The sequence below is a fragment of the Stigmatopora nigra genome, chromosome 5 (genome assembly GCF_051989575.1).
Source record: "Stigmatopora nigra isolate UIUO_SnigA chromosome 5, RoL_Snig_1.1, whole genome shotgun sequence".
Lineage (NCBI taxonomy): Eukaryota > Metazoa > Chordata > Actinopteri > Syngnathiformes > Syngnathidae > Stigmatopora > Stigmatopora nigra.
Genome location: NC_135512.1, coordinates 12,103,985 through 12,118,699, shown reverse-complemented (window position 1 = coordinate 12,118,699; position 14,715 = coordinate 12,103,985). Strand labels below are relative to the sequence as shown.

The 14,715-nt window shown below is 34.9% G+C and overlaps 1 protein-coding gene across 1 annotated transcript in view; it reads right to left on the bottom strand.

Annotated features, from left to right (window-relative positions):
* sgip1a (SH3GL interacting endocytic adaptor 1a) overlaps positions 1–11,656 on the bottom strand; it is a 38,165-nt gene extending 26,509 nt beyond the window's left edge. Inside the window, exon 1 of the mRNA XM_077716453.1 lies at positions 11,297–11,656. Within this exon, the coding sequence (XP_077572579.1) occupies positions 11,297–11,306 (10 nt within the window). The 5' untranslated portion in view covers positions 11,307–11,656. The remainder of the gene's footprint in view (positions 1–11,296) is intronic.
* Between the last annotated feature and the right edge of the window lie 3,059 nt (positions 11,657–14,715).

Below are 14,715 nucleotides of genomic sequence, written 5' to 3'. Positions count from 1 at the left end.
TCTACTGATGCATTTCATTTTGTTCCATAGACAAACAAAAAACAAGTAAAAAAATAAAATGTATTTATTATTTTTCTAAAGAAAGTTAGTTAGTTTGGCCATAATCATATTATCATATAGATATCTGTCAAATAAATCCGCATTTTGGGTGGATTTAAAACCTAATGCCAGAAATATTCACCACAGTAAAACCTTTCATTGCATTCTCTATTTAATTTCCATCTCTGAAATGAAAATGTTCCCCCAAAATGGATTGAAAAAAAACATATTATCCAAATTCAGTATGTTCTGAGTTTAAGCCTTTCATAATGAAATTTAGTTTAAATTTTTGTGCCAGGACATGCTTACCCCAAATGATAGCCCAGTAGTCTCCCTCCATCTCTTCTTTGCTACCTTGACTCTCATTCTATGTCTTCAACTGATCAAGCGTTCTCATGAGCTTCCTTATGCTCACAAACATAAGCACACACACCGCCAACTCTACAAAAAGAAACCCAATGCTGCAGTACTGTAACACAAACCCAGACAGACGCACACACAGCAACACAATACCAAACTCACAGTCCTATCCTTTGCTGATCTGCCTTGTACTCAAAATCACTATGAATCAACTCATGCAAGGAATGTAGAAATTCTACATTATTTGTATGTAGTGAATACTTTGATTAGGGAACACAGATGTACATCTAAACTAAATTACATATCCACATTTCATTACATTACCTAGCAGCATACATGCTGAAATGAAAAACCAAGTTGAAAATGAAGCTGGCAGGCAGGAGACATTACACAGATATTTATGGATGAGGTAAAGACTTGAAAATCTAGTTAGGGCAGAAGATACCGAGTCAGGAAAAGACGGTGGTGACGTCTTACAAGCAAGACTAAAAAAGATCCTGAGCATTGAAGATAAAAAAAAAAAATCAAACATTGCTTTTGATTGTTTTTTTCAAATATCCTAATTATAAACAGTAAGAACCTCAGAGCATCTAAAACGGTCATATGAAAAGTCTAATTGAAAAGCAGATTAGATTTTTTGGAAAGTGAAAAACTAAAAGGTAGACAAACTATCCACCAAAACATAAATACAGTATGCAAGCTATGGAAAATATAATTATTCCATTGGGGTTGCACTTTTTTTTTTAGGAAATTAAGTAATAAAACTCCAAAACAGTAAAGTATGTTATTGTTAAGGTAAAGTTGTGCGAAAAGGTTGCCACTCGTTATCGAGCCACCCTAGAAATACTGAATATAGTGCAGAAATAGTGGTAAAATTTGAAATTTTCCCCATAGATCACATATACTTTTGCCCTTGTAACATGTAAAAATATATAATTTTGCTTGAAACATGAGAAAATTATTAATCAGCCACCTTTTATATATTAAATTTGTATTATATATAAACTGTAGGCCACTTAAAATGAAAAAGGATTAGGATAAAATACAACAAAACTGATTGCATCATGCTGATAGCACACACCTTTTTACTGTGGATGCTAAAAATAAACCTTGGTAGTACTATCCAGGTGGCAGCTAGCAATGCAGTTATTGCGGTCATAGAAAAACAAAAACAACCCCAATTAAAAATCCCTTTAAGGCAAAAATGAATAAAAGAAAACTGGGTCAGTGCCAGAGACCATATAAAAGTGTCACTACTGTTACTGTGGATATGAACAAGGGGAAAAGATTCAAAAGCTCTCAACCTCATGATGCAATTGCTTGTTAATATTTATCTCATTTTCTTCATGCAGTGATTCAGTGATTTATACTTTTGACTCGAACAATGGGGGTGTACAAAAACTCATGATTCACAGATGAGAGGGTGGATAATATTACGCCCAACTAAGATCTTTGTCATATAATGTATTTTCTAGAATACTAAATGGGAGGAAGACAGATGGTTGTGTGGTGGTAACAATATATAACCAAAAAAGACATTTAGGAATTTAAGACCCAGTCAGAATATAATGTAGAGTGACCACGGTACTTAGAATTTCACAACATATAATTATATAAACCTGCAGGACTAGTTTTAATTGTCAGTACATTAATGCATAAACTAACCAGCCCTGTGCACCTGACATGGACAAGTGGTGGTGTTGAAAATGAATGAATGGATCTAAACAGTTAAGGTGGCTTGTGCCTCAATAACCAAAATAAATTACCTATCCATTCTTTAAACGGTCAACAAGAAGCCTTCAAAAACTTGTGAAATGTCTTCCAAACTACTGTCCAGTACATGGTTATTAATACATTTTTTAGTAAAGCAAAATGAACAGCTAATAGATAACTACAACTTGAGAAGTGAGACTGTAAGAAACCAAGGAAGAGTTTGGAGGACTTCACAATGTGTCCACAAAGTCAGCGCGTCAACACCCTTTACCAATACACATTTCAAGGAATTCCGTCACATTTTTGGTTTCAACTACTCATCTAAAACAACATAAGAAAAATAACTACTGCTCAGTGGTGTGACAGACTCTCACAATGTGAAGTCAGACCAGCGTTTTTCCTCATCATCAGAGCCAAACATCAGAGAATGATCCGTTTGAAGACAAAGTAAGCCCTCATCACCTGAGTGTCGAAAACATTAATTCCCTTCATTTTCAACACCACTTGCCCTCATCAGAGACGCAGTGTGCTGGAACCAATTCAAGAATTTGAAAATGTATTGATTATATTTAACAAAAAACAAGATATGAAAAGAAGAAGAATTCAAAATTGATGTCTTATTGAACAATGCCACAGAAATGTAAAGTTATTTTAGAGTCTAAAAGCTAAAATTAACAACGATGCATGCCTCACCACTTCCAAAAAAACACTGCTTACATTGGACCATCTGTCCACAATTGGGTTATGCATGCAGAACCAGTGACCATCAAGTCTAAACATGAAACTAAGCTGAAGCAAACTGTTTTTAGTGGATATTTAGTTCTACATTGCCGCATCATGTTCTCCTCTCAGCTGACTTCTTCTCACATAGCTAAAAGGTATAACATTAAATTTATAGATAATTGCTATACTTACACTATATTATACACAAAAGAGTGTCTAAGTGTCCCTTGTAGGGATTGTGTGAATAATGTGGTCTTCATTTTACTCCTGTTTTTCTTTTTCTCACAGCTGATATGTGACTGCTGCTCTCTAGAGAAGCTGATGTGTACAGAAGAAATCAGATGAGGCAATGAGTCATCCATTTTGAGATCTGTTAGGAGGATGAAACAGAACACAGACCCCTCGTGGTCCTTTATGAATTTCAAGTAGGGCTGTCACTGTTGTAGAATCAGATATATTATTCATATTGATTAATTGGATAAAGTATAATTTACATAAAAAAATATTAATTGCAATTCATGTTGGTGGACCAAATATTGTACATTTGATATTATTGAAAACCAACCAAATAAACAAGAATAAAGCATTTTCACATTTCAAAAGCAATATCACAAAATTGAGTTTATTTACTAGTCTTTATGAAATTGAAAGCTATACTTGTTGGATATTTATATTCAAAAAAAGTCTTGAGGCTGTTTTAGGTTCAACTACCGTAAATGTTAATTGAAATACTTTACACCAAAGAGAAGGGCATTCAGTTCCTAATTGTAACCAAGTAATTTTTAATATTAATTACTGGGCCAAGCAACAGTAGATCCCGTAACAGCTGACTCAACATTATGTATTAAATAAAATTGTAATTCTGAATATTAAGGAGTTAACACTGGATTTATGCAAGGCCTTTCATTTACAGTTTTAGTCAAGTTTCAGTCAAACAATATTGGGAAAAAAACTGACCTTGTTGCAATATTAAAAAGAGAAGATTTTTCCCCAGATAATTTGAAATATCTTCTAATGAAGACATTATATTGAAGGTTTTAGTAATATATGTGCTTATATATTTAATGTTTTCCTGCAATTCAAACACATTAGAACAGTGGTTCTTAACCTTGTTGGAGCTACCGAACCCGATCAGTTTCATATGCGCATTCACCAAACTGTACTTCAGTGTAAAATATGATTTTTTTTTTCAAATTCAAGACATATAAATTCCTCGCAGCACTTATTGGCCAAGCAATGTCACATGATCATCTGCAGCCAGTGATGGTCAAGCGGGGCATGTTATCGTGAATAGACATGATGAGTCGATCGAACCCAGGTTAAGAACCTAGTGCATTAGAATTATGCAATGAAATGATACAGCATATCGTAATGTGTACAAAATTACGCTGACTTGATCCATGCACCGCTGGAAAGGAAAGGTATCCCTCACTATATTTAGTATTAATTTATTTCCCCCGGCAGTTTAGGTGTTTGTGTTTGGTATCTGCACAGTGAACACAGTGAACAGAGGAAGCAGCTAACAGGAACTAGTTTGCAAACCACTGATTCATGATGCGTGTATGTTTTTTTTCACATTATCTAAACTCAAACATTAGCTATATTTACAGAAGCATTCATAGTATTGGCTTTTCTTTTAATCATTTGAAAAGCAGAGTTATCCACTTGAGCTATCAATTTGTTTGTGTCTGGCATGCTGTCGATGTCTAGGCTGCCTGTTGTGGACAATAAAAGTGGTATTCTCAGTTCTTATGATGTTATGAACATTGTCATAATGGTAAAGAAATGCAAATTATTTTCCTTATGAGATTAAGTGAACTGCAAACACATGGATATACACAATCGGGAAGAACCAATTGTTCTAAAAAACAACAATGGGAACAATGAAGTTTGTTTTATGCTGAACTAAACGTCTATCCAACTACTACCGAATCAAAAAAATGCTTCTAATGTCTTCCTGTATCTGCAAACTGCATCATCTGCTGATTAAATCTGACACTGGGTTATTGTTGCCATTGGGTTCTTCTCTAAAACCAAGCACTATGAATACATCGTTCCTGCCACAGAGAAAACTGTAGTGTGAGAAAATGAATACCCGGCAGTCTATTTTAAATCCTGTATTGCCGGTTTGCAGCTGGAGGCTGGCTTCAAAATTGATCCAATTCTACAACCCACCTTTAGAAAACTAATTAGTGCAACCTTAAATGTAGGTTATAGCGATTTTTGATGTTAATCACACAAACGCACAAATGCGAAAAAAATTATTGGTGAAAGGAGTCCTGAAAGAATAGGCTGGCAGTGTTAACTTTGCTTAAAGGTTTTTTTCTTTTTAATAAATTTGATTCTCTTAAAGTTTACAATTAAAAAATATGCTTATTGAAATTGCTGTAGTTTACATTTAAAACAGCGGAACTTGGCATGTATAGATGTACATCTATGTGTATGTATATATTTTTATATATATGTATGCATATGTATATTAATATATATGTATGCATATGTATATTTATATATATGTATGCATATATATATATATATATATATATATATTTATATATATATATATATATATATATATATATATATATATATATATATACACACGCTTATTTATTAATGTATTCATATATTAATTAATTTATTTATATATTTATTTATTTGTTGAATTATTTATTGCCTGTTTATCTGTGTCTAGAATGTCTTTTTCTGTGTCTGTATTCCCACACTCTTGCTACTGTGACAATGACATTTCCCAAATATGGGATGAATAAATTTATCTAATTTAATCTAATCTAATCTAATGTTGCAGCTATGACTGTGAGCATTCAGCTGCATCTCAGAAACCACCCATAAAATCTATGTTGGCTTTGTGAGCGCGGATGACAACCATGACATCTGTCATGGCACTGCACTGAAAATGTAAAAAGTGTAAGCCGGATAACACTGTTTACTATTACTTTGAGTGCACATTGTGCAATAAACTTTTTTGGCAACTGTGAATTGTTCAACACCATCACTGAAAAGCAGGATGTTGCTTCATATAGCATTCATTTATTGTTTGGATTTTAAGTTCTTCTCAAATTTAAAGTAACGTTAAATGTCTTCATTTCCTCAATTGATTTTACCCTCCTTCCCTATGTTGTAGTAGTCAGATTACATGTATAATGTTTATTTTGGGGGGAAATTGATAATGTATAGAGCAAATACTAATCCAAATGGTTGAAGTACATACGCCAATGCTTGGAGACAGACATAAAAATACAAAATATATTAGCTATGAAAATTTAATTGGTCGGAACTCTTACACTGTTCGGTTATTATGATTGAAGGAAGTAGTGGCATGTCATTTAAGAATAAACCTGTCTCCCCAGTTGCCACAGGATTAGAAAAGCTTTCGATCATGGGCGTGTGTGATTTATGCAAGTTTATCATTGAGTCTGGTTGTGTCTGGCAGCCTGCTTAAAAAACGTCAATGAAATCATTTGATTATAACAATTGCCTCAGAAGGTTTTGAAGAGGAGGAAATTACTAAGGATGGGTGTCAATTTTGCACAAGGTTTTTTTAAGATGTTTTATCATACAAACATTACAAAATGTGTTTGTTTTTGAGATGAGAGCAAATTTCCATTTTTTTGAGCCACTTATAATTTAAGGTGTGTCCTACTGATCTCCTTTGTTGGAGCAAATTGTTAGTGACCAGTCTTGCTGTAATCCTGACCTACAAGTCCTTACATTTACAGATCTTACAAAATATTTTTTTTTTAAATCAACCACTGTAGACAATTCCTTAACTCATAGAAATGCTTAATCAAAAGAAATGTCATATACATCAAGGTTATATTTAATGTACGTGGTGTTAAATAGAAATACTTGACAATCTATGACAAAATCTCCTTTCTGTGCCTTAAAACCAACATTAAACAATCATTAGATGTCTTCAACCCCATCTAGTACCCATACAAACCATGGCAAGAAGCTTTAAAAAGCAAAGCTAACTGGGATTAGTTTCCAATTTTAACACTTGACTATAATCCTGCAATCACACAGGAGGCCATGTTAAGCCTGAGCTAGCCATGCAAATGGAAACTTGTAGGCTGTTTTTCACTTCAAATTCAGATCTAACACTTAAGTTGCCTTGTGAAAAGTCTAGTCAACAAAAGTCAGCAGCATGCCAAGAGTAGCTTTACATTTTACTGTAAAATTGTGTCAGGAAAGATTTTGCACTAACAAACACAAATGTGCTTGAGTACACTACAGACTGAAGGATGTGGGTGTGTCCCCTTTAACTAACAATCTAGAGGTAAAACAGGCATATGTCCAATTAGTCTGCATTTTATTATTGACCTGTGGTACCAAAAAAATTAAAAAAAACTATTAATAATAATTAATAGATACTGGCCTATGCTCCATTGTTGTGATGTTTCATGGTGACTTTCTCATAAATAATGATTAATGATAATGTCCACAAAAACAATAACAAGGTGAGTGGCTAGTTGACAGGCTTGCATATTATAAGAATATTTCAATATTATTCAAGAATCCAAAGGCCTTCCACTAGTATAAACAAAATGATTACAAGTTACCATATTACTGTGTTCATAGCTACAATTATGTTCCAAAAATACTTATTATAAGTGGCCATGTTAAGGAGAATCGTCATCTGGAGACCAATGCAGGGTGTACTAAATGGAGATAGTGTGGGGATGGGTAGCAAGCATGTCGTTATTGTTTTATTGTTGCTGAGCCATCACAGTCTAGTCTTGACAAATCAGCATGTGTATCTGACTGTGAAGGATTTAAAAGTATTTAACAGATGGAGTTTATGGTGTCTGGATTTCATTCTGATTTCAGTGTGCTGTCTCCTTTGGGCATTGTGAAAAGGCGACAAGGTGTCTCATTTTATTTAAGCCTGGCTCATAATTGCATGCCAACAGAAAAATGTTAAAATTTAGAAGTCCTGGTCCATCCTAACACATTTGAAAGGGTAACTTTTTGGTCCCATCTCGTTTGCAAGATATTTTGAAAATGGACCTTTTCAAGCTATTCTAGTTGGGCTTTTTTGCACATATGCAAGAAGACATATTTGCATGACCTAATAACAAGCTCATTGCATACATGTAAATATGTGACTTTTCTTTGATTGGGCAAAGACGATAATAGGGATGATAGTAGGCATATTTTTGGTTACAAATTCGAGTCATCTGATTTTGGTGCTGATACCGAGTCCTGATCTGACTTACTTTGGTAAGGTATTAAAGAAAAAAAAACAATAAAATGTAAAGTATTATCATAACGCAGAGATGCTGTCTTAGAATTCTTTTTTTTTAGCGAGAGCAACCAGAACATTCTTTCAGACAACCTTCACTTGCGTTTTCAATGATTTGGCCAGTCTAGTATTCAAACAAATAGATTTTGTACTTCTCCAGTTAGATACAGAATTAAGTATTTTTGTGAACCACAATATGATGAATTAATACTTATGTATTTGTCTGACTTAGCCGAGTTTGGTTGGCCAGATGCTGTGTCAGTAGATCAGCAGGAAATGTGAACATTGTGCACTGTATACAAAGTCAGTCTTCACAAAACCAGGCTAAAGTGAACTCTGAAATGATGCGGGAATTATAAATAAATGTGATCTCTTTTTGCAGACATTTTACATGTATAAAGCAGTGTGCTTGTTGATCATTAGTTGGCACTCCTGAAATGAGTGGGCATATTGCAGCAACAGAGTGGGCAGATACTTGCATAAAATAACAAAGTGATGCCACATTGCAGCCCATTTTAAATCTTCTTGTATGCACCGAGTGTTAAAAAGTATACTAAGATGTGTACAATTATTTCAAAAGTACATAGATAACATCCTACATCGAGCCACAACCTCCTTTTGACCATGTAAGAAATGTATGTTTAAAAAAAAAGAAAACAAGAATTCCACAGCATGCCCTTTTTAATTCTGAAGTTATAGATTCTCAGTCATGTGAAAAATTTGTTTGAAACCACGTAATTGAGATGAATGTCATTTGCAATTATATGCCTAAAATGCCTATAATTTACATTGGATTAAAACATAATTCCAACTCATCTCATTTTGTGAACTGCTTTATCCCCATTAGGCTTGTGGGAGTTGCTGGAGCCTATCCCAACTGACTTCGGGCTAGAGACGGGGGAAACCCTGAACTGGTGGCCAGCCAATCGCAGGGGACAAGGATACAAACAACAATTCACGCTCACACACATAGGGGAAATTTAGTGACCAATAAGCCTACCATGCATGTTTATGGAATACCCGGAGAAAACCCACGCAGGCCAGGGGAGAACATGCAAACTCCACACAGAGGGACATGACCTGGATTTAAACCCAGATCCCCTACTGTGAGCCCGAGGCGCTAACCACTCAGCCACCGGGCTGGCCCTAAAACAACATTTAAAAACTAAATGAATGAAATTAAAAATAAACAAAATCAGTTACTCGTACAAGAAAAACGATATCGAACAATTAAAAAGACGATGAATAGAATTATTTTATAGAAGCACTTACCATGTAGAGCAAAAATCAACATGATGGGAATATACAGGACTAACAAGGATTTTTATTTAAAAAAACAATAGCCACATTTCAATTAATCAGTAGGCTTGTCTAAAATTGAAACCAAAACTAGCTTTAACATCCAACCCCCCCCCCCCCCCCCAATTTGACAAATCGACAGCCATTCACATTCACATTAAATATGTCAACTCATTTGAAATATAACAGAAGGAACAATTAAAAAGCACAGATGATGCGTGTAGGTTTTTGTAAACCAGCTGAGGCCTTCCACCTAATGATGTCATCCAGGAGTCATAAATCTTATCTTTTGTTTTGCTATTGTCTTCACTAAAATGTAAGCTAGGGCCCAATACAAGACAAAGACTGTAAAATCTGGCAGATTTTGCAGTAATCCTTTATAAAGGCACCAGTTTAAACCATTGGCTCCCAATAAGGGTGCTAGACATCTATAATCCATTTTGACTGGGAGGGGTGTCATTGAATAATTGCTGCCTGTCCTCCCAGTGGATGGACTTCCCGAACCATCATGAGCACTGAAACATGAGCCTTTACAGATAGTCTAACCAGTTAAAATGAATTGGACATTTATTGCTGTCAATGGCAGGAAATTAGTTAAATACAATATAGGGGGAAAATACAATTTGCATTATCAGATGCTATAACATATGTAATGTAAGTGTCAAGTTAAATGTATTAAAATTGAATTAAATTAAAATATGTTTTGTTGATTATTAAAACAGTATATATATATTAAACAATACAATAATGATGAATAAAAAAGGTATACAATTATAATTGAGATTTGGTGTCCATATTTGTGATTGTGATATTTGGAAATTTTTGAGCAATAACAATTGAGAATAAAAAGATAATTCATTATAATTCATAATTCAACACATAAGTGGACATCATGTTTACGCCATTACAAATGTAAATATTGTGGCCTACATGACCCACAATGTGTTTTTTTAGTTACCAAAAATAGTCACATAGCTTATCAAGAGTTAAACAAGCGAGCCAGCTGGGCACATAAACCCTTCTGCACAATGCCTCCAAATAATCCTTTACAAAGTGCATGTATCATTTCTTGTATGAGTAACTCTGAGGTTATTCATGTTTAATTTCAACAATTTTTTTTTTAAATTATGTTGTTTTGTGGGAACCCCAGCCTCACAGTGGGGGATCTGGGTTCAGACCCAAGTTGGTCCACCAGTGTGGAGTTTGCATGTTCTTCTTAGGCCTGTGTGGGTTTTCTTCGGGTACTCCAGTTTCCCCCCACATTACAAAAACATGCATGGAAGGCTGGTTGAACACTAAAATTGCCCCTAGGTATGAGTGTGAGCATGAATGGTCATCCACCTCCTCAGTGCCCCCCCCCCCCACTTGGTCCCTGATGTCAGCTGGGATAGGCTCCAGCACCCCCCGCGACCCTTGTGAGGATAAGCGGTTCAGAAAATGAAATAATTTATATGACACTTTAGTTTTACATCCTGCAAGCTTCTCGCACTGTAAATATTGTGGCCTAGAGCAACAATCCCCAACCTTTTTCTCACTCATTTTCACACTTTTTCTCTTCTCACCCATCAGGAGGGTGAAATTGGAAACGTTAATATTTCTTGGTTGGGGACCACTGGCCTAGAGAACCTAAAATGCAATGCCCAAATATTTGGCAGACACTAACTCTGTAAAGGGTTAACCAACAAAAGGTATCTACGGTTTTAGTGTTACCATTTTCCTGGAAATACTATTTAAGCCATTGGAATGTATGCACTGAAAATAGCATGACAGCCGATGTGACATTTGAACCTACACTTGCCGCACATGAAATTGTGTTGGACAAGGACATAAAGGGGATTACCCCGAATCACACAGGGAGCGAGCACAGTATGTTTTTAATCACATATTCCAACATACCTTCCATCATGATTGCAGATTTGCATTCCTCTGCCTCCAAGGAGCCTCAAATGAAAGCTGGAGATGCGTGGAAAGAGAGGAGTGATGGACGACAGCGCGGTGGTGAGATTGTGTGGCTAACGCCCTGGCTAACACCCCCCAGCAGTCGCCTGTCAACTAGCCGAACACAGGGAGGTGATGGTGGTGGTGGGGCAATCGGACTTTAATCCCTGGATGCTGCCGCAATGTCGGTTGCGCCGGCCTCTGCTGCTCCTGCGGCTGGAGAGGAGGATGCACGAAGAGGGGAACAGCAAAATAAGGACCAGAGAAACCGAGCCGAAAAGATAGAAAGGGAGGGAGGCGAGGCGATGTATTGTGTGTGTGTGTACATGCCTGTTTAGCGAGGACGGGGGCAGCTTGATGACGTCATACAACCATTAACCAATCCCTGCAAGGCCAATAGGGAGTCACATGGCCCGGAGCCTGACTCGCCGCGCCTCCTTCACAATGACGATTGACCAAAATAAATAAATAAATGAAAACATGAAAGGAAATACATAGGCGAATGCAGAAAGTAAGCCTCGCAATAAATACACGTTTGAATAATTTGACGATCAACTCGAGCTTACCTTATTATGTCAGTGCGTGGCTCCTCTGTAGAGAATGTCAATTATTTGCTCACAGGCAGAGAATAAACTGCTATTGGGAACTCAATAGACGCCTTCATTCTGAGCGTGTGCGCATGTGCAGGGAGATAATATTGCGCTGCTGAGTTGCCTCAGTGCGTCTGCTTCTCCCAGATTATCAATGTTATTAATTCCATGACTCAATTTCTCATTTAACTCCCACGTAATTCTCATGTTCTCTCTGTGTTCCGACTCCAACGCTAAAGAATAGAGATTGATTTGTGTCCTGTCATGGTAACTCGCGTTTAGACGTCAATCTTAGCGTCCTATCATCATTATAGAGAGCGAATATCGGGAAGAATAGTACTACTATATACTATATATACTCTAAATATTTACTACATCTGTGCCAAAATGAAAAAGAAAGAAAAGACGATTCAAGCTCCATATTTAATGTGCTTATTTAACATTTTCTCCTCTCCTTGTCACAAAATAATTCGTACCTCCACCTTTGGCAATTGCAGCCATTCACAAGTGCTAAATTCCAAATTTTATTTGTTTACCTTGCTATATATTTCAGGTTCAGCATCTATTAGTTACTTTGATTCAACAGCGTCAATCAATTTCCGTTTAAAATCAAGAGAGACTTTTAAAAACTACTCTCTCTCTCTCTCTCTTCATAAAAACGACCAGGTTATCATAACATTCTACTTACTACTATTATAGTATTTCCACCAAGTCAACATCGGAAACGTACTATAGATGTCAACACCGAAAATTTAACCGACCAGGCAAACGAATGGTTATGGCGCCCTCTCCTGGTATGTGTTAACATTTCTTGACGCAACAAGAAAACTGGAGGAAGCGAAATCAAATATACATGATATAAACTAAAGTATCGTGTAAGTAAAAGTTCTTACTTGCAAAAATGGGAATCAATCAATCCCGTGACCTATTTTTGTGTTATCATTAATTTCTATTATCATTATTATTATCATTATTATCATTATTATTATCATTATTATCATCATTATTATCATTATTATTATCATTATTATCATCATTATTATCATCATTATTATTATCATTATTATTATCATTATTATCATTTTTATTATCATTATTATTATCATTATTATCATTATTATTATTATCATTATTATTTTGACCACTTATTTACTAATTATTTATTTGTGCAATTCAGAGTGAATCTTTAAACGTCATTATAGTACTTATTATAGTGACAACAGTCATTCAATTCAATTATTTCTTCCTTTCACCTCTTGGCGGCACTAAAGGCTGCTAGAAGGCGATAATGGGTGGCATTTCACAATTTCAGCATCACTATTGCACAACAATGTGTTGAGATCTCTACTTTATTTGACTTTTAATTGAAATGTTCTTTAAAAAAACAAAGTACAATCCCTATAACATTATGATCCCTTAACAATCTTCACAATATTCACATTTAAACACAAGGATTCAATCAGTGCACTCTAAAAATTGTTTTTTTTTTTTGTGTGTACAATAATTTTCCTGGCCTGTGCTTAGTTAACAGTGTGGGCAAAAACTGATAACTGGAGCTTTCCAGGTTAACACTGAGATCCTCTTCAAGAAAAAAGGGACCCTGATATGCTCCAAAAGCAACTGGAATGAACCTGGGAAAGTCCCCAAATCAGCAGGAACTGACAAACAAACAAAAAACATTCAAGAAAGTCCCTCAAAATCAATAGCAAATCATCTAAAATCTACCAGAAATGACCCATGAGTACCCTAAAATGGATATGTAAAAAAGTGAGGCAAAATTAACTCACTGTTGCTCACTGTTGACAAGGTAGATTTGATGTCTACCGGCAGGTAAATTAACTTTTTGGGCCAAAAATAAACTGGTCCAACCCACATGAGATCTACTACTTGGCATTAATGTGGCCCGTGAACCAACCTGAGTTTGATACCCCTTTTTTATTGTGTCATATGAAGTCAGGGTGTCCCAAATGAACTATAACTCCCAAGCCCTCGTGTAGGTATGTCATGTCTTCCGTTTCAAGGGCATGTGCCATTTCCTGCACATCCATGCAATCCACCAACCTGCTCGTCGACGCCCACTGACCACTGATAAGGGTGATGATTTGGCTGCACCCACCGATTAGACTGCTGTGAGTGCAGTCAAACCAAAACAAAACTCTACTCAGCAGCAGAGAAAGACATGTCGGGTGATAAGACATGGGGATGGCAGAAGGCCATTTCCAGTGCCTACGTGCCAACCAGCCACTCTCGAGGCACTGTCTGTTAGTGCTGGCAACCAGTCTCACTATTCTCTCATTACCCCACGTACTGCCCTGCCCAAGGGACATAAGACATAACAAAAGACACCTACTTACTAATGATTTGTATATATTTATGTATATTTTTATATATATATATATATATATATATATATATATATATATATATATATATATATATATATATATATATATATATATATATATATATATATATATATATATATATATATATATATATATATATATATATATATATATATATATATATATATATATATATATATATATATATATATATATATATATATATATATATATATATATATATATATATATATATATATATATATATATATATATATATATATATATATATATATATATATATATATATATATATATATATATATATATATATATATATATATATATATATATATATATATATATATATATATATATATATATATATATATATATATATATATATATATAAATATATACATAAATTAAATTATTTTATTTC